The 21,722-nt window shown below is 49.0% G+C and overlaps 1 protein-coding gene across 1 annotated transcript in view; it reads right to left on the bottom strand.

Annotated features, from left to right (window-relative positions):
• Positions 1 to 19,298, bottom strand: part of LOC311232631 (retinol dehydrogenase 8-like) — a gene marked incomplete at both ends in the record, with an annotated part of 93,252 nt that extends 73,954 nt beyond the window's left edge. The window contains one exon of the mRNA XM_084319491.1: positions 19,145 to 19,298. Coding sequence (XP_084175617.1) covers positions 19,145 to 19,298 — 154 coding nt within the window. The remainder of the gene's footprint in view (positions 1 to 19,144) is intronic.
• Between the last annotated feature and the right edge of the window lie 2,424 nt (positions 19,299 to 21,722).

The raw sequence follows: 21,722 nt of genomic DNA, 5'->3' as shown, positions 1-21,722 counted from the left end.
ACCCAGAGGAGTGAAGGAGCTGATAGGCTGAAGCATGGGGACCCAGAGGAGTGAGGGAGCTGATAGGCTGACGTGTGGGGACCCAGAGGAGTGAGGGAGCTGATAGGCTGACGTGTGGGGACCCAGAGGAGTGAGGGAGCTTGTAGGAGCCGCATTTAAGTTTATTTTGTTTTGATTAATTCTGAACCTTTACTAAATGTTTCTATTTCAGTGAGTGGTGCGCTTTGCTCAGGTGAAGGGGGCGGGGCTAAAGCTATAAGCCACAGGTGCGGTGTGTGACGGCAGGGCAGCAGGCAGCAGCAATACCGTCATTGACACGCAGTTGTCAAGGCAGATTATTAGGATCGCCTGTTTATTTCTATGTTTAATATTGTTTTCATATTTCGTTTTTGGCTGGACAATAAACGAGCAAAAGAGCAACCAAAACGTCCAGTGGTTTTTTGTACTGCGAGTCTGACACTGCTTCCCAGCCCCAAGCTCTACATGTGGTCAAGAAAAGGAACCTTCAAATTGTAGTTACAAGACAGACTTTTTTTGGATTGTGGCCACTACAGAGCTGATCGATAGGCTGAAGCGTGGGGACCTAGAGGTTTGAGGGAGCTGGGAAAAATGTTTCATCACTGCATTGTTTATACAACTTGGTTTAATCAAAAACCCAGTTGTGAAACTTTGTATTATGAAATATGAAGACATTCAGGGGATGTCTGGTCACGTATTATTCTGCCGGTTTGCATGGCAGAGTGATCCAGAGATGTAAACACACACCAGCTGGATGTCGAAGCTGCTATGGGAGGCGGCGGGGGGTAATGTGATTCCATTGCTTTAATTTAACGCATTAAGGATTTCGGAATGAATCGGAAAAAATTAACACGTTGATAGTGACAGCCCTACTATAAACAGATGGTTTCATTCCCTGTTAGAAATGTACACATTATACTCAATGACCGCGGGAGTGTGAAAGAGATGCTCACCGGAGCGGACACCTGGATGACAACTCTGGATGACAGCGGCCTGCCTGGCAAGACAGACACAACAAATGTGTGAGGTTTCTGTCCTTGCTTTCTCACTCGTTCTGTTCCTTTAACCACCCTCGCTTTGTTTTCATTCATTTTTTCTGTCAAGTATTTCAATTCCCTCGTTCACACGTTTCTCCCCGTTGACGTCATCTGAGACGTCGCTGATTGGTTCTCTCACTTCCCCACGCTTGTCAATCACATTCCCCAGCTGTCACTGCTTTTCAATCAATCGATCCCTCATTATTTATACCCCGTTTTCCCCACCCTAAGTTGTTGGATCGTCTTGTTTTGTCGCTGGATGTTTTTCCCCGTTGCTGCTGTTTCACTGTGCTGTTCTCCAGGAATTCCTAGAAGCCTTCGCTTGGATACCTGCTCCGTGGCGCGCGCTCGCCTCCTCTGTTGTTCCTGTTCCTTTTACGCAGCTCGTCTGGGTGAGTTTTTCTAGATTGACTGTCTTGACCTATTTCCGATTTTCGTGTGTAACCTTTACACTGAAGTCTACCACCTTTTTGTCAAACAGTCACTCACCCAGCCATTATCGATTTTGCTCTTTCCTTTATGGAATAATATTTTTGGGATCTTCCACCTCCCTCTGTGTGTTTGCTCACGCCGAAGATATTATTTCACATTTGGACAGTGTTTGGATTTTTGCTCACTGTGTGTTTACACGAAGATATGATTTCACATTTGGACAGTGTTTGGATTTTTGCTCACTGTGTGTTTACATGAAGATATTCACTTGGGCTGTTTTTGGAATATTGCACATCACTGTGTTGTTAACACGAAGAATATTACACCCTGTCCTCCTGCTCGTTTCAAGTCTGCTCTGTTACTGACTCGTTCCCTCTCTCCCTCTCTCGGTTCTTGCACAACATCTGAGAGATCCGCCGTGAGAGTTCTGCAGAGCGGTACAGAGGTCTGCTCCTGCTTCCCAAGACCACCCTTCCGGGAGAAGCTGCAGAGCAGCAGAACTTTGCCCCTTGTTCATTGTACCTGTTCTTGTTGACCTGCTTTCCCTGTTTCACTTATTCTTATTACCAAATAAACAAGCCCTCGTATTTGGCAACTCTGAATCCAACTCTCTTGTGTCGTTAGCATTTGGGGTCGTTGTCAAACCATAACATTACGATCCAACCACTATGACGACCCCAGCCGACACAGAGGGGGTCAGAACCGCACTTGCAATTCAAGTCGAGTTGACCAGGGATCACGGTCTCCAACTAGAGCGGGCTGCGGCTGCGGTGCAGGACCTCAGGGACCAGGTCCTGCCTATGCAGGGTTCAATGGCCGCTATGGCGGGACAACAGTCCGAGATTCTCGCCCAGCTTAACTCGCTGGGCGACGCCGTTAATACTTTTCATCTCTCACACCCTTCAGGAACATTCCCCGCAGCCCCAGCAGATCTCGCACCTCGGGAACCCCTTCTCTCCGTCCCACGGCTGTTCGACAGTAATCCCGAGGAGTGTGCCACATTCATCATGCAATGTGAGTTGGTTTTCCGTCATCAACCAAGCCGTTTTTCTGCTCATGGGTCCCGAGTGGCTTATATAACCAACCTACTTTCAGGCCATGCTGCCCAGTGGGTCACTTCCTCCTGGGCAATGGAAGCAGATTTTTTGTTCTCCTACCCAGACTTCGTGGCGGAGCTCCGCAGAGTGTTCCACCATCCAGCCCGAGGTCTGGACCCTGGAGCCCGGTTGGGGACCTTCCGACAAGGGAGCAGCAGGGTGACGGACTATGTCATGGAGTTTCGACTGGCGGCGGTGGAGAGCGGATGGAACGAACCTGCTCTTCGCCTAACCTTCATAAGGGGGCTCAGTGACGCAGTCCGGGACCAGCTCGCTACCAGGGAGGTGCCCGACTCCCTCGAGGAGCTGTTTAGCCTTGTCATCCGTATTGACGGACGCCTCCTGGAGAGAAGGCGCGAGAGGGCCCGACTGTCACCTCCTGAAGCACCCCGGACTCCTGGACGCCCCGTCCCCAACACTACTGATGGTAACAGGCTTCCCCGTCCGGTGCGCGAGGAGGAACCCATGCAGCTGGGACGCTCTCATCTGAGCCAGGCGGAGCGTCAGGCAAGGCTCAGGTCCGGTCTCTGCCTCTACTGCGGAGGTGCGGGACACCGTATCGCCGACTGCCCTACCCGGCCAAAAGATCGGGCTCACCAAGACCCCGGGAGATCCTGGTGAGCCGTTTTTCCCATTCCCAGCGCCGCGCACCACCTGACCATCTGATGAGCGTCACCCTGGCCTGGGGGGACCAACGTGCCACGGTGGAGGCCCTCATCGACTCTGGGGCAGACGAGAACTTCCTCGACTTCGAGTTTGCCACCCAAGCCAACATACCTCTTGAGGCCCTTGTGAGGCCCTTGGAGATCTTTTCGTTGGACCAACACCGCCTGGCCGACATCTCTCAACGGACCGGCCCAGTCTTGCTGACCATTGCTGGGAACCACGTAGAGAGGATCCAGTTCCTCATTACCCAATCCCCCCTTGTCCCGGTGGTCCTGGGTAGGCCCTGGCTCGCGCTGCACGAGCCCCACATCGCCTGGTCCTCCGGTACCATCAGGGGCTGGAGCTCCTCCTGTCACGCCCGCTGTCTACAGGCGGCGTCTTGTCCCCCGCCCCGGAGACCGGCTGGTGAGTTGCCCCCGGATCCCTCGTCCATTCCTCCCGAGTACCACGACCTCATGGAGGTATTCAGTAAGACCAGGGCTCAGTCCCTTCCACCTCACCGCCCCTATGACTGCGCCATCGACCTCCGCCAAGGGGCTCCCCTTCCCGGCAGCCGCCTCTACAGTCTGACTGTCCCGGAGAAGAAGGCGATGGATCTCTACATCTCTGAGTCATTGGAAGCAGGACTCATTCGGCCTTCCTCCTCCCCGGTGGCGGCCGGGTTCTTCTTTGTTGGTAAGAAGGATGGGGACCTGCGACCCTGCATCGACTATCGTCAGCTCAACGAGATCACCATCAAGAACAAATACCCCCTACCTCTCATGAGCTCCACCTTCGAGCCACTGACCCAGGCCTCGTTCTTCACCAAGCTGGATCTCCGAAGTGCCTATCATCTTGTCCGTATCCGTGAGGGCGATGAATGGAAGACCGCCTTCAAGACCCCCAGGGGCCACTATGAGTACCTTGTGATGCCGTTCGGCCTCACCAACGCCCCGGCGGTATTCCAGGCACTCATGAACGATGTCCTCCGTGACATGCTGGAGGTGTTCGTGGTGGTGTACCTGGACGACATTCTTATCTTTTCCAGGACCCTCGAGGAACACATCCTGCATGTCCGCCGGGTGCTGGAGCGCCTCCTCCACAATCGGCTCTTCGTCAAGGCGGAGAAGTGCCGTTTCCACTCCAACTCCGTCGACTACCTGGGCTTCATCGTGGAGAAGGGCTTGACCCGAGCGGATCCTCGCAAGATCCAGGCTGTGGAGGATTGGCCGGAACCCACCACTCGGAAGGAGTTACAGAGTTTCCTCGGGTTCGCAAACTTCTACCGAAGGTTCATCCGGAACTACAGCCAAGTGGCGGAGCCTCTTACCAAGCTGACCTCCCCCGCTCTGCCGTTCGACTGGTCCCCAGCGGCATGCGCTGCGTTCCGCTCCCTCAAGAGAAGGTTCACTTCCGCTCCTATCCTGCTCCACCCTGACCCCAAGAGACAGTTCATCGTGGAGGTGGACGCCTCGGATTCTGGCCTGGGCGCTGTCCTATCCCAGCGTTCTCCTTCCGACCAGAAGGTACATCCTTGCGCCTTCTACTCGCGTCGCTTCCTCCCCGCCGAGAGGAACTACGACACCGGCAATCGGGAGCTACTGGCGGTCGTGGCTGCTCTGGAGGAGTGGCGTCATTGGCTAGAGGGTGCCGAGGAGCCTTTTACCATCTGGACGGACCACAAGAACCTAACGTTCATCCGCGCTTCCAGGCGCCTCAACGGTCGGCAGGCGAGATGGGCCAGTTTCCTCAGTCGGTTCGACTTCTCGCTGACCTTCCGCCCCGGTTCCCGCAACACGAAGGCCGACTCCCTGTCCCGGATGCACTCCAAGGGGGCTCCACCCTCTGAGGACCCATCTCCCATCATCCCGGAGGCCCGAGTGGTTGGAGCCATCACCTTGGGCATCGAGGGTGTGGTGAGGCGTGCCCTACGCTTCCAACGTGCTCCAAGCAACGTCCCTAGGAGCCGTCTCTTCGTCCCTGACTCTGTCCGGTCCCAGGTACTGCTGTGGGGCCATACCAGCCGGTTCGCCTGCCACCCAGGCGTCCATCGCACGTTCTCCTTCCTGGCTCGTCGTTTCTGGTGGCCCACCATGCGGAACGACGTCAAGGAGTTCGTATTGGCCTGCGCGGTCTGTGCCCGCAGCAAGGCCTCTCACCAGGCACCCTCCGGGCTCTTGCAGCCACTTCCCGTTCCAAGCCGTCCGTGGTCACATGTGGCGCTCGACTTCGTCACTGGTCTACCCTCCTCCCAGGGGAACACCTGCCTTCTGACCGTGGTGGATCGATTCAGCAAGGGGGTCCACCTCGTGGCCCTCTCCAAGCTTCCCTCAGCAGCCGAGACGGCGGACCTCCTGACGCACCACGTGTTCCGCCTTCACGGTTTTCCCCAGGACATCGTCTCTGACCGGGGGCCCCAGTTCACCTCCCAGGTATGGCGGGCTTTCTGCAAGGGATTGGGGGCAACGGTCAGTCTCTCCTCTGGCTACCATCCCCAGACAAACGGGCAGACGGAGAGGATGAACCAGAGCGTGGAGTCTGCTCTTCGGTGTGTGGCAGCCGAGAGGCCGGCATCCTGGAGCCGTTTCCTTCCCTGGGTTGAATACTCGATCAACTCAATGGTCAGTTCCGCCACCGGCCTCTCCCCTTTTGAGGCCTCCCTGGGCTACCAGCCCCCTCTTTTTCCCGCACTGGAGACGGAAGTGGCAGTTCCCTCCGTGCAGGTCCACCTCGACCGCTGCCGTCGCGTTTGGGAGATCACCAGGACCGCGCTGCTCCGGACATCTGAGCGCGCCTGTCGTGGTGCCGACCGGCGCCGGGTTCCCGCGCCGACTTACCGCCCTGGGCAGAGGGTGTGGCTCTCCGCGAAGGACCTCCCGCTACGGTCCTCGGCCAAGAAGCTCAACCCTCGCTTCGTCGGTCCTTTCGAGGTCCTGAAGGTACTCAGTCCGGCGGCCCTGCGCCTGAAGCTTCCTGCATCCATGCACATCCACCCCGTGTTCCATGTCTCCCGGGTTAAGCCCGTCTCCCTCAGTCCCCTTATGCCTCCAGCTCCTGATCCACCGCCTCCTGTGCTAGTGGATGGTCACCCCCAGTGGCAGGTCCGCCGGTTGATGGGCGTTCGTCGGCGGGGCCGGGGGTTCCAATACCTGGTGGACTGGGAGGGTTACGGCCCTGAGGAGCGTAGCTGGGTCTCCCGGCAGCTCATCGTGGATCCCGGCTTGATCACCGACTTCCATCGGGCCCATCCTGACGAGCCGGGTCGGCCTGGTCGCCGGGTGGCTCCCGTGGAGGGGGGGGTACTGTGAGGTTTCTGTCCTTGCTTTCTCACTCGTTCTGTTCCTTTAACCACCCTCGCTTTGTTTTCATTCATTTTTTCTGTCAAGTATTTCAATTCCCTCGTTCACACGTTTCTCCCCGTTGACGTCATCTGAGACGTCGCTGATTGGTTCTCTCACTTCCCCACGCTTGTCAATCACATTCCCCAGCTGTCACTGCTTTTCAATCAATCGATCCCTCATTATTTATACCCCGTTTTCCCCACCCTAAGTTGTTGGATCGTCTTGTTTTGTCGCTGGATGTTTTTCCCCGTTGCTGCTGTTTCACTGTGCTGTTCTCCAGGAATTCCTAGAAGCCTTCGCTTGGATACCTGCTCCGTGGCGCGCGCTCGCCTCCTCTGTTGTTCCTGTTCCTTTTACGCAGCTCGTCTGGGTGAGTTTTTCTAGATTGACTGTCTTGACCTATTTCCGATTTTCGTGTGTAACCTTTACACTGAAGTCTACCACCTTTTTGTCAAACAGTCACTCACCCAGCCATTATCGATTTTGCTCTTTCCTTTATGGAATAATATTTTTGGGATCTTCCACCTCCCTCTGTGTGTTTGCTCACGCCGAAGATATTATTTCACATTTGGACAGTGTTTGGATTTTTGCTCACTGTGTGTTTACATGAAGATATTCACTTGGGCTGTTTTTGGAATATTGCACATCACTGTGTTGTTAACACGAAGAATATTACACCCTGTCCTCCTGCTCGTTTCAAGTCTGCTCTGTTACTGACTCGTTCCCTCTCTCCCTCTCTCGGTTCTTGCACAACATCTGAGAGATCCGCCGTGAGAGTTCTGCAGAGCGGTACAGAGGTCTGCTCCTGCTTCCCAAGACCACCCTTCCGGGAGAAGCTGCAGAGCAGCAGAACTTTGCCCCTTGTTCATTGTACCTGTTCTTGTTGACCTGCTTTCCCTGTTTCACTTATTCTTATTACCAAATAAACAAGCCCTCGTATTTGGCAACTCTGAATCCAACTCTCTTGTGTCGTTAGCATTTGGGGTCGTTGTCAAACCATAACAAAATGCCAAAACAAACACGTACCTTTGACTCAGAATTGTCACTGTTTTATTGAAATCCGCACAGCAGTAGTTTGTTTAAACGTGTTAAAAAGATCTGTTTTACTCCAAAAAACATTTACAGCCACAAAATACAGCAAATACATAAAAAAAACATATATATATATATTGTGTCTATTGTAAACTCTGTCATGTATATATACACTAGTGTCTAGTGTAAACTCTGTCATGTATATATACACTAGTGTCTAGTGTAAACTCTGTCATGTATATACACTAAATCTTAAAAAAAAAGATAAAAATATATGTTTTACCCCACTGTCACGTAACCGCAACCCCAATTTGGGTCGCGACCCGTAGTTTGAGAACCACTGGTCTAATGTAAAGTCTGTCATGTACAGTATATATACACTAGTGTCTAATGTAAACTCCATCAAGCAACTAGAGAATGAAAACACGTTTCTTTTTGGGGGTTACTGGGATTCAACCTCGTATTTCAGGGGGACCTGACAAAAAAAGGTCTGGAAACCCAATCCTGCACCACACTGTGATCTCCTGTTCCTCTCTCCACCTCCATCTCTCTATCACCCCATCCTGGAGCTCCATCTCTATCTCTCCATCACCCCATCCTGCTCTCTCCACCTCCATCTCTCTATCGCCCCATCCTCCCCTCTCCACCTCCATCTCTATATCACCCCATCCTCCTCTCTCCATCTCCATCTCTCTATCACCCCATCCTGCTCTCTCCATCTCCATCTCTCTATCGCCCCATCCTGCTCTCTCCATCTCTATCTCTCCATCACCCCATCCTGCTCTCTCCACCTCCATCTCTCTATCGCCCCATCCTGCTCTCTCCATCTCTATCTCTCCATCACCCCATCCTGCTCTCTCCACCTCCATCTCTATATCACCCCATCCTCCTCTCTCCATCTCCATCTCTCTATCACCCCATCCTCCTCTCTCCACCTCCATCTCTCTATCGCCCCATCCGCATCTCTCCACCTCCATCTCTCTATCACCCCATCCTGCTCTCTCCACCTCCATCTCTCTATCGCCCCATCCTCCTCTCTCCACCTCCATCTCTCTATCACCCCATCCTGCTCTCTCCACCTCCATCTCTCTATCACCCCATCCTCCTCTCTCCACCTCCATCTCTCTATCGCCCCATCCTGCTCTCTCCATCTCTATCTCTCCATCACCCCATCCTGCTCTCTCCACCTCCATCTCTATATCACCCCATCCTCCTCTCTCCATCTCCATCTCTCTATCACCCCATCCTCCTCTCTCCATCTCCATCTCTCTATCACCCCATCCTCCTCTCTCCATCTCCATCTCTCTATCACCCCATCCTGCTCTCTCCATCTCTCTATCACCCCATCCTCCTCTCTCCACCTCCATCTCTCTATCACCCCATCCTCCTCTCTCCATCTCTCTATCACCCCATCCTCCTCTCTCCATCTCTCTATCACCCCATCCTCCTCTCTCCATCTCTCTATCACCCCATCCTCCCCTCTCCACCTCCATCTCTCTATCACCCCATCATCCTCTCTCCACCTCCATCTTTATATCACCCCATCATCCTCTCTCCATCTCTCTATCACCCCATCCTCCTACCTCCATCTCTCTATCACCCCATCCTCCTCTCTCCATCTCTCTATCACCCCATCCTGCTCTCTCCACCTCCATCTCTCTATCACCCCATCCTCCTCTCTCCATCTCTCTATCACACCATCCTCCTCTCTCCACCTCCATCTCTCTATCGTCCCATCCTCCTCTCTCCACCTCCATCTCTCTATCGCTATTCACTTCCTCACTCCTCACTCCTCTTCCTCCTCCTCCTCACAGAGGCATGCAGCTTAACCCATGCAGCTATCGTCAGAAAGAAAGGATGGTGAAAAGAGAGGCCTGTGTTCCATATCCCTCCCACTCTCCCTGCTTCTTAGAGCTGGATTAAGACATCCTGTCAGCCAGGGGGCTGTGACTAGGCGTAGCCCCCCGCTGCTACCTCACAACCAGGGATGCAGAGGAACTTTAAGTGGCGGATAAATGCAATTAATTACTCAGTTTGCCAACCTTTTCATAGGAACACACCAACATTATAGCATGTACAATAATGCTGTATATGCTGTATATACTGTATATATCTTTATTCTTACCATATATATATACACACATCTGTCTGTACATATCCCTTACCTACTCTTACTAGTTACGCTGCTGGCCGGTATGACTACGACCATACTGTCTTTATACCAGGGGCGTATCTAGACCAAGCACTATACTGGGGCACAGGGGGTATATATTTTTTTTGCCGATTTTGCCCGGTTTTTGGGCGAAAATGGGCAGATTTTGTAACTATTTTATTTTTAACTTTATTTCGGTTTTAGGGTTAGGGTTAGGTTAGATGCATCCATCTGTATGGAGAATGGGAGGGGTTTGTCTGATGTTAAGGCCTTCAGAACATCACCCACTGCCTTTGGAGCAAGGACCAGAGCCTCTGCCTTTGTTCTTTTTTCATTTACTTAGGTATGTATTTTTAGGCAGATTTTCAGAAAATAGGGCTAGAGCTGTTGGAGAGCTAGGGGCATCATAGCAAAATGCAGACATAGGTTTTCATACAGAATCATAGCTTCATAACATCATACTATTCAATCTGTTCTACCTTCTTCAGTAATTAGAAATTGACCACAACAATTCCATCACACGTATTAAACAATAAGTCCAATGCCGTTACTTCTCAGTCCATGGGTATAAAGCCTGGCTTCATCTTCCTCTCCATGGCAGGACCTCAGAGGTTAAACTGAATAATAACAAATATATTCCCCGTATAAATGTTCTGTTTCCTCCTCCTCTGGACTGTTTTAAAGAGTTGGATGCAGCTGGTAAACTGTTCATTTGGAACAAGGGAAGGTCTCGTATACGACGTGAAGCTCTCCGACGACCCACATTAGCTGGTGGTATAGCAGTTTATCCTAATCCTTTAAGCACCGCTTTTGTTCCTTTCAGCGGAGAGCCGTCAGATCTGGGTTTGATCCCTACTCTGCTGAGGGGTTTCTCAATGGAGGACGCCATCAGCTTCAACGCTTGTCATTAAACACAAGTCCGGATTGGCTCTATAATAGAAACAGCTGGAGAATTACCTATAGGCTATATAGCTATATAATAATGGCCTTTTGTTTTTTCTCCTTGGTCAGTTACAAATGTGATGGTTATAGATGATTATATTTGATGATTTCTCAAGAGCTGCAGGATATTTTTTAATCTTCCTGATATCATGTTTTCTTAAGGCCTGTTGTGTTCCATGGAATGCTCCCTCAGGAGAACACCTTGGATTGAGATCCTCTCTCTCGCAGACTACACAGGGCTTAGTTTCATTCTTGGTACGGAAAGATGATTGCAGCTAATAATAAACAGGATTTGTTATGTAAATCTGGAAAAACGAATTGCAACGTCTTAATATCATGCTGGGTTAGAACAATATATGGGAGGATATATTTTCATCTTCAAAAAACCGGATACATTGCAAACCATGCCACATATGTAATATTAGCCCTCATGGTGTATTCCAAATGAAACGTATAACTAGTGATCAAACTCCTATAGGATATGTGACACAGGTGCATTGCGATATTTCCTCCATAGGTATTATTTAACATTATCATTACATTTATGGTAAATGTTAAATGTATTTATGTACTATAAAAATGTATATATAAATGTATTTATATAGAGCTTTTACCCAAAGCGCTTTACAACTTATGCCTCTCATTCACCCATTCACAACTCATCGGGACCAGTTAAGGGGTTAAGTGTCTTGCTCAAGGACACTTCGACATGCTGCCAGGAGGAGCCCGGAATTGAACTGGGAACCTTCAGATTACTAGACAACTACTCTACCTCCTGAGCCACTGTTGCCCTCATGGCAAGGAAGAAGGCCTTTTTTTTTTTTTTTTTTTTATATATATCGTTTCATATCAGCGGAAGTAAAACAAATAAAAATAATTCTTGTGGTGAGGGGTGAGCACATTCTAGACCAAGCCAACTACCCTGATACAAACACAGCAATACTATGATGATAGAAAGTTAGGGTTAAGGTTGTGGTTAGCGTTAGGGTTAGGGTTAAGGTTAGGCTTACGGGAGTGTATATGTATATTAGAAGGAAGCGCTGTGTTGCTTCAATACGGCCTCAGTGGCTGTTGATTTAGTTAAAACTTTGATTTAATTAAATCCCCCCCCCATTTATTTATATATACCTGCTTGTTTGAAATAATTTTTATAAAAAGATATTCACAAAATAAAGGATAGTTCAGATGTTTGGAACCCTAGCTCTATTTCTTATTCACCAGTGATTATGTTGGTCGGTAAAATCCTTTCTCAGCGCGGTCCGTGTCGTTCTTCATATTTGTGCTTCATATTAATCCACAGGGTTCAGCTCCTTGTCTGTACAAGCTGACTGGAGCTCACTGAAATCTACTCCACAGTAGAAGCACACAAAGCAGATGTCAGTGAGCTTCACTCAGCCTTCACAGACAGGAGCTCCACTGTTGACTTAGCATTCGTTTGTGGCTAATACAAGGAACATGTACCGATCAAGAAAAGGGTTTGTATAGCTATTTTTGAAGGTTACAAATGTGAATATGAATACTACTACTACTACTACTACTACTACTACTACTACTACTACTACTACTACTACTACTACTACTACTACTACTACTATTACTATTACTACTACTACTACTACTACTACTACTACTACTACTACTACTACTACTACTACTACTGCTACTGCTACTACTACTACTACTACTACTACTACTACTACTACTACTACTACTACTACTACTACTACTACTACTACTACTACTACTACTACTACTGCTGCTACTACTACTAAATTACTACTACTACTAACATCATTATTGGTAATAGGGCTCGGGGTCCAAAAATCACAACTATCCCTTTAAGTAGATCACCCGTTAAACCAACGGCAAGTGTATATTTTCCATAACTTGATATATTCATCAATGTGTCACTCAGCCTATAGCTGCAGCCTCCAGCTGAAACTGTTAACAGTCTCTTACCAGCCACAGTCTAGATCTCCCAGCTCCTGGTCGGCTGCTCGTCCACTTCAAGCCCTCGTATTTACATTCCGAGCAGGGCTTACAAACAGCATGTGATTACGTTAGAAGGCCTTCTTTCTTGTTTTCAGGCTGAGAAATCCAACAATAAATAAATGGAAACCAATTCCTTTGATGCCTCTTCCCCCTCCCCCCCGAGATATTTTTGCATCCTAGGTAATTGCTACACTCGGATCATAATTCTTTTTTTTCAAACAAACAATTTCAAAATGATAAAAGTCTATTTTTAAATATCTGTGTGTGTGTACCACTAGAAGACAGGTAAATGCTGTATAGGCTAGGGGTTTTTAACTACAGGCTATTCGCTGTATTTTGGGGGTGTAGCTAAAAACTTGGTTTACATTAGTGAACATCTATTCTAAAGCAGAGTAAAACAATATTTGGAATCACAATTGATAAAGACATTTCCAAAAAGGTTATTTTCTACCTACAAATCAAACTGGAGAAGAATGTCATCCCACATTTGCAGTAGGCCTATAGCCTATAGTCAGTAGGTTCCCAATTTGGGGCTTAACTCATTGACTGCCACGCTGTTTTCCCATCTGTACTACCTGGCGCCAGTTTTTATTGACCATTTTCACGATATTTCACGATCTTTGCGGAGCTATTGTATATTCTATATTATAGCTATGGAGACAATAGTATGGCTCATTTGACAGGCACTAGTTATACTCCAACATGTAAAAAAGAGTTAGTTTCTAATAATGCAGGACCTCTTTAGAGATGTCTTTATTCGGCATGCAACGACATGGGACATGCAATGGGCGGCACAAACACACAGGAATACACACACAATGCATTGTCTTTTTCTCAGTCGCCGATGTGCATGAGCTCTGCGCTTAACCCATCCCGTCGTCCTTCCCCCCAAGCGCAGCCGGGAGCAGACAGGGCGTCGGCGAGGTACCGCGCCCGGGGACCAATCCAAGTGCTCCTGCCCGTCTTCGTCAAGGACGCGACAGCGTCAGCGATCTGTTGTACATGTTTTTCCATTGGGTTTATCTTATCGGGGGGAAACCCTTGTGAGCACGGGGAGAACATGCAAACTCCACACAGAAAGGCATGGGAGATACCCCACCTGGGTACCTGGCAACCTGGCAAGAAAAACTTAAAATATGCTGCAAGATATAATATTTTTTTTAAGAAAAAACAAATGTTTGATGTTTTACTCAAAACTGTACTCCTGAATTATTTTATCCTTTAAGACTTTTTTAAATCTCCCCTGAGAAGTACACAACTTCAACCCGTCACTAAGGCTATTCCATAATTTAACTCAGAATTCTTATTTTTTTTATATATATTTTTTTTGCGTTTATCGCTTTTTGCTACTGGGCAGTCCAGTAGAGAGACAGAGAGGAGGAACGGGAGACAGAGTGGGGGGAAGACATTCGGCAAATAACGACGGGTCTGGGAATCGAACCTGGGTCGGCCGTGCCGCGACTCAGCGCGTTATGTGGTTCGCCACTGGGGCGCCCCTAACTCCCAAAATGTAAACGCATCTAGCTTTTACATATAGTTCTTACCTTTTTACATGTTTTAAGAATGCATAACCCTCTTAAATTATACTTTCCTTCTCTTGGTTGAAAGAGACATTGAATACAAACTGGTAGGCTTTTACTCTTAGCACGAAAAATGATTTCCAAGGTTTTTATGTACACCATATCTACACATTTTAATGTGCAGGACTTTATGAATAATGGATTTGTCGATTCAAGGTAACTAGCTTTGTTTATTATTCTAATAGCTATTTTCTCTAGTTTAATAATAGGATCTATATTTGTTTTATAAACATTCCCCCAGACCTCAACACAATATGACATGTATGGCACAACAAGTGAAAAATACAATATATGCAAAAATAGACGTTACCTTTGTCAAAAGATACACTACCATTATGTTTCTTCACAAAATCATCGCGGGGGGGTCGTTTTCCGACGCTGCCATCATACAAACGCATGTTTTATGATGGAGTTTCGGTAAAGTAGATGTAAAATAGACCTTTGTTTTAGAGGTACTCCATTTCTCACTTCGAGTCCAAGTGTCTTGAATCAGAACAGGATCAATACATATAACGTTAGGAAACGCACGTTATCGTCCATAATCATCATCCATATAATCCATTTTGTCTTTTTCATAATATCCAATAGTTCGCTCTAGGCGATCGCCATTGTCGTCCTTCTCACAGCTGCTCGCAACCTACTAGTATAGTGAGTCCCTATATTAGTTTGGGGGCTGGGGCCACGCACACTATGCATGTTCATAAGGTAGGCGATACTGCCACCTGGCGGGATTCAATCGTCATTGCAATTTCAAGTACTCAGATGAGTCACCAAGGTCAGCGTGACTGTTTTGAATAGGAACATCGAAAAAAGGATAAAAACCAGAGAATTCTCGGGTATGGCACTCAGTGGTTGGCGACGAAACCCACGATATGTCGGGTATGGCGCAGCAAGAGTTAAAGGAACACGCCAACATATACCTGTATCACTGTACATATTAATATTACAACTCTGTACATACATCTCGTTAGCACTACACCCAGTAGTACAAATTTATATATTTTATACCCAGTTTAATCACCTGTACATTGTATATTACTATTGCACTTTACTGTTACATTTGCACTCTGGTTGGATGCCACACATCTTTTCGTTGTACTGTAAATGGTAAATGGTAAATAGTGCATTTATATAGCAGCCAAAGCGCTTTACAATCTGTTCCTCACATTCACCCATTCCCATTCATCTGGAGCAGTTAGGGGTTAAGTGTCTTGTTCAAAGACACGTTGACACACTGCCAGAGAGGAGCAGGAATCGAACCGGGAACCTTCTGATTACCAGATGGCCGCTTTACCTCCTGAGCCACTGTCGCTGTACTTGTGTTGTATGATGACAATACATTTTAATCTAATATTGTCATAATCACAGCACGGGCCTACTTCACACCCCCTCCTTTTCCCCTCACATCCTTCACACGCTCCTCTTCATCCCCCTCTCCGTCCACTGCACACTCCTCCTCATCCTCTCACTCTCCAGTCACCCCTTCCTCTACCCTCATACGCCCAGCTGTATTTCATCCCCCTAATTCGCACGCAGTCAGGCACCCCACTCTCCACAGCTGCACTGATGGGGGGACTACATCTACACCTCGACGCTGACCAGAAGCTGTCGTGGTGTTAATTACCACTGCCCAGGTACGACGTCTCTGCCGAAAGCTCTGCTAGATACCAACCGTGTATTTGCCTTACTCTAACCTGTTCCTCTCCTGTGCCCCAAAGGACCGCCGTCCCTGCCTGGACGTCACCTGTTCCCGAAGAGGAACACTTGTTCTCCCGCTGCAACCCAGCAGCTCCCAAGACAAGCACCAGGACCGCTTGCTCGCTCACTGCCGCCGCGGCAGCCACAAGACAGAACATAACCCTGTTCTATTTCCCCCAATTCCTGTGTTGCTCAATTGACATTAAACACCCTTGAAACCGCTCCTATCTCTTCTCGTGTATTCAGCAATTGGGCTGTGCTCCAGACCCCAGTTCTCACAAATATAATCTAATCCTCGAGACCATATATCAACAAAGTTCGGGGGCTTGGCTCTCTGCCCATAAGAGCATCCAGGTGAAGATGCTCGCCTCGTCCTAGACCTGTAGGTAAGACGTGTATGTCTGGGCCTCTTTCTGTGTTCCACTGCTGTTGATAGCAATTTGTTGGTTAGCCTTTCGCAGGTGGATAACGAGGGTCACACTTTGTTGATTGTGTAAACCTCTTCCTTTCGTTCGGCTAAGCAGTGTTGTTTTCTCCCTCAGGAGTATGTTTACTATCATTGGCTTAAGGTCCCCAGAGTTTGCACTGAATTAGGAATAATCTGCTTTCAGCTTCTGTGCCCCCGACACGTGGAATGTTTTGCAAAGCACCTTTAAACTCAATACTTTAGTATCCACTGGTCAGTTTAAATCTATAACCGTTTCACCTCAGTCTGTAGTTGTATTGATTGGTTTGAATTGTTTAATTGATTGACTTTTCTGTTTTTCTATTGTTTTTCTATTATGTGTTGTTCCTCTCGATGTCATTGTAAAGGAGAGCCTGCTCTCAATGATCTTTCGAGATTAAATAAAGATTGATTGATTGAATGAATTAATTCATGTTTAAGAGTTTGATTACTAAGTAATATCTAAATTAATTTGCTGGGTTCTCATATTCCCCCGCGCACTCGCTGATCGCAGTGGGTGTTTTCTAGTCACCCCCCCCCCCGTGCATTCGTGCACAATGAGTGGGGGAGGTGAGTTTTGATAACTGTTTGTTTATACTTAATTAGCTTTTACTTTTTTAAATTTCCCATTTGACCTGTGCACAGCAGGGGGGACTGTTTACGGTCTTCTCCCTGTATACTAAACACACTGGGATGTAAGTTGGTTATTATTGTTTTTGTTAGGCATCGCCGTTAGCCCCTGAGTTGGTGGGTTTCTGATGTATTTCCTCTAAGCCATTACATGCATACAGTGGGTGTTTTCAGGTGAATGACATTCATTTCACCTTTTTGATTGTATTGTTCAGTGATTGTGGCCAGCTGTGAGCGGCCTGCTTATCGGCTCCCCTTTTTCCAGCAGGGTCACCTTGTTCTGAAGGCTCTATGCAGGTGTCATAGCAGCATGGGGGGGGGGGGCTGATCTTTCCTGTGACAAAATGGCATCCAATGTAATAAAAAAAGTCAACCAACGAACTCGATTCTTGTACCGGATCTCCTCTCTGGTAAACAAGAATACCCTGAAGACTCAGGCAGGAGCACTCATTCAGGGGTACTACGACTATGCTTGCACCTCATGGTACCAAAGCACCTCAAAGGCGCTTAAAACAAAATTACAAACATCTCAAAACAAACTGGTCATACTACTGCTTGACCTTACTCCTAGAACACACCTCACCCCTGCCCACTTTGACAACCTAGGATGGCTTAGAGTAGACGACAGAGTACAGCAACTTGCAATGGGCCTGGTCTACAAGATACACGACCAAGGTACCCATGTACATGTCAAAATACTTCCCAAAGGTCAGTGAATACCACGATCACAACACCAGAGGGAGCTCCACAAATCATGTTAAACCCAGATTCGGCTCAAACAAGGGACTAAACACGTTTCGCAATTATGCCACATCAATGTGGAACGCCCTACCCAAAGCTGTAAAGGAATGTGAATCACTACCCACTTTCAAAACCACTCTCAAAGAACACCTACGGGAGACTGCAATTCGAAACTGGCCCTTGCAAATGTCCTAACCCAACCCCCTCCAATGTACAGTAAATGACCAAGTATGGTTTTGTCAATATTCCAATGTACAGTTTTGCTTGTACAGTTGTACAGTGTCCCCCACCCACCCCTCCTACCCAACGTCAGGCTTCGCAATTTATATTCCAGGGCTTTCAAATCTGGCAGCAGACCTCCTGTCCAGGAGGCGTGTAGTCTTTTACCAACAAACTTGCAGTTCCGCGTTCGCGTTCTGCGATCTGATTGGCCACAGACGTACGCTCTCTCTACGCCCAAACAGCGTGTTACGCTAGTTCTGCCTCTACTAATAGCCTGCAGCCTGCTCGCTAGTTCTGCCTCTAACCTCTAACAGCCTATCCAATTCATATCAATCAAAATAATGTATTGTTTTCATCTCTCTATATTAACGTGATTCCATCAACACAACATAAATGTTCAAAACACGACAAGACAGTTTGCATCACTTCCCACGGTTCTCTGCACTTACTTATCGACCACCGTCCCGCAAGCCCCAGACCACGGTCCGCGAGCGCCAGGCCACCGTCCCGCGAGCCCCAGACCACCGTCCCGCGAGCCCCACGGGACGAGACCAGGTAGAATTTTAGGTGCACGGGAAACAAGTCTCGCGGGGCGGTGGTCTGGGGCTCGCGGGGCGGTGGTCTGGGGCTCGCGGGACGGTGGCCTGGGGCTCGCAGGACGGTCCACACACCGCTATCAGTGTTCTTCTTCCCCGCCAATGAAGTATTCACCCAAAGACCCAATACCGTGGCAACAACTACCGCACTACCGGTAGAATAAGTGCCGAGAACCGTGGGAAGTGATGCAAACTGTCTTGTCGTGTTTTGAACATTTATGTTGTGTTGATGGAATCACGTTAATATAGAGAGATGAAAACAATACGTTATTTCGATTGATATGAATTGGATAGGCTGTTAGAGGTTAGAGGCAGAACTAGCGAGCAGGCTGCAGGCTGTTAGTAGAGGCAGAACTAGCGTAACGCGCTGTTTGAGCGTAGAGAGAGTGTACGTCAGTGGCCAATCAGATCGCAGAACGTGAACACGGGAACTGCAAGTTTATTGGTAAAACACTACATGCGTCCAGGAGTGGTCCTCCCTCAGGAGAACGGAGAGCTCCCTTCACTCTGCATGGTGTCACAACAGGCAGGGGGGTCTAGCCACCTGGTTCTCTGCATGGTGTCACAACAGGCAGGGGGGTCCAGTCCAGCCACCTGGTTCTCTGCATGGCGTCACAACAGGCAGGGGGGTCCAGACACCTGGTTCTCTGCATGGCGTCACAACAGGCAGGGGGGTCCAGACACCTGGTTCTCTGCATGGTGTCACAACAGGCAGGGGGGTCTAGTCACCTGGTTCTCTGCATGGCGTCACAACAGGCAGGGGGGTCCAGCCACCTGGTTCTCTGCATGGTGTCACAACAGGCAGGGGGGTCCAGACACCTGGTTCTCTGCATGGCGTCACAACAGGCAGGGGGGTCCAGACACCTGGTTCTCTGCATGGCGTCACAACAGGCAGGGGGGTCCAGCCACCTGGTTCTCTGCATGGCGTCACAACAGGCAGGGGGGTCCAGACACATGGTTCTCTGCATGGCGTCACAACAGGCAGGGGGGTCCAGACACCTGGTTCTCTGCATGGCGTCACAACAGGCAGGGGGGTCCAGACACCTGGTTCTCTGCATGGTGTCACAACAGGCAGGGGGGTCCAGTCCAGCCACCTGGTTCTCTGCATGGCGTCACAACAGGCAGGGGGATCCAGACACCTGGTTCTCTGCATGGCGTCACAACAGGCAGGGGGGTCCAGCCACCTGGTTCTCTGCATGGCGTCACAACAGGCAGGGGGGTCTAGTCACCTGGTTCTCTGCATGGCGTCACAACAGGCAGGGGGGTCCAGCCACCTGGTTCTCTGCATGGCGTCACAACAGGCAGGGGGGTCCAGACACCTGGTTCTCTGCATGGTGTCACAACAGGCAGGGGGGTCCAGCCACCTGGTTCTCTGCATGGCGTCACAACAGGCAGGGGGGTCCAGACACCTGGTTCTCTGCATGGCGTCACAACAGGCAGGGGGGTCCAGACACCTGGTTCTCTGCATGGCGTCACAACAGGCAGGGGGGTCCAGACACCTGGTTCTCTGCATGGCGTCACAACAGGCAGGGGGGTCCAGACACCTGGTTCTCTGCATGGCGTCACAACAGGCAGGGGGGTCCAGACACCTGGTTCTCTGCATGGCGTCACAACAGGCAGGGGGGTCCAGACACCTGGTTCTCTGCTTTCTTCAGTCACTCAAGTAGAGAATAGATTAGCCAGACAGTATTATGTGACTTTCATTTTAGTAAGATATTGTGAGCCGGGACAATTCCTTCAGGTTATATACTACAATATGATGCTCACATATTATTTATACATATAACTTTTTCCATTTCAGAATACCACCAGCAAGGAGAGATCCCCCATTCAGGGTGCAGGATGTGATCGCTGCCATCAAAATGGAGAGAGGGATTTTGAGATGGGATCAGATGACACTGACGAAGAGGCGTGTGAAGAGGGAGATGAAGAGGAAGATGAAGATGACGATGCAGATGAAGAGGCATATGAAGAGGAGGATGCAAATATGAAGATGAAGATGCAGAGGAGGAGGAAGATGAAGAGGAAGATGAAGAGGAAGATGAAGAGGCATATGAAGATGTTGACAGAATCCGGCTATAGGGCGACAATAATATGGTCAAGAGGCATGGTTTCTATCTTTAGCCTTTAAGCGGCATGGTTTATTCATTCACATGGTATGAGCAGCAGTACATGAGGTCTCCTCTCACTGATAGGCTGGGGGGGAAAGAGGTAGATTAGGAGGAGACATCTCTATTTATACTCGCCACCTGGCGGTGTCTTGAGTGGCTCCGCCTAGAGCGCCCTCTAGTGGAAACAGTTATATATGCAGTTAGACAGTTACAAAAAATCCTACATAGAACCTCTGACTTCAACAGAAGATGAAGAGGAAGATGAAGGTGAAGAGGCATAAGAATATGAAGAGAAAGAGGCAGATGAAGATGGACGAGTGGACAAAGAGAACCCACTGCCCACCGACCGCCCAGCCAGTGATCATGTGGACATCGAGCCCCAACCAAACAAACACAAGGCGCCCCGTGACGCCGGATGTTATCCGTCCCAACACTGATCCTCCTGGTCCGGATATCAGCGGTCGATGACGTCCCCCTCCGCACCACTGGGTCACTTCCACAAGCTGGTATCAGAAGACAAAGACATGATCCAGGCTCCGACAGAAGAATTACAGTAACATGAATGCTTTTTTTTTGGTCTAAATATTAATTTTATTTACTGCAAGCCCCACAGCACGTGGTAGTCTGGTCAATTAGAAGTCGCTGTGGGTAGAGATGCAACAATATCGTCTCCATCGATAGCCACTGTTCATCATGACGTTCTTTCGGCACAGCAGCACCCAGCTGTGGTGAACCAGGCGCTGCGGTTCTGATGCACATTCTGTGACCCCCGCCCCGTCCGCCGGATCAGTTCCTGGCGCCTCCTGGTTTACAAATTAAGCGCCGCGAGCAACAGATTTCAATCTCTGTTGACATTATTACATTCGGTAAACAACTCGACGGCGCCGGAGACGGAGAAGAAAGACAAACTCCTGGAGGCTTCGTTGGTTCAGAGAGAAGTGACTGCATGCAGGCGGAACCAGAAGATCTGTGGACGAGACGATTACACTTTCATTACAGTGGTGTCATCTG

This window comes from Notolepis coatsorum (genome assembly GCF_963971535.1).
Source record: "Notolepis coatsorum genome assembly, chromosome: 7".
Taxonomy (NCBI): Eukaryota; Metazoa; Chordata; class Actinopteri; order Aulopiformes; family Paralepididae; genus Notolepis; species Notolepis coatsorum.
Note: the sequence above shows the minus strand (reverse complement) of the source record. Positions and strands in the feature narration are given on the sequence as shown.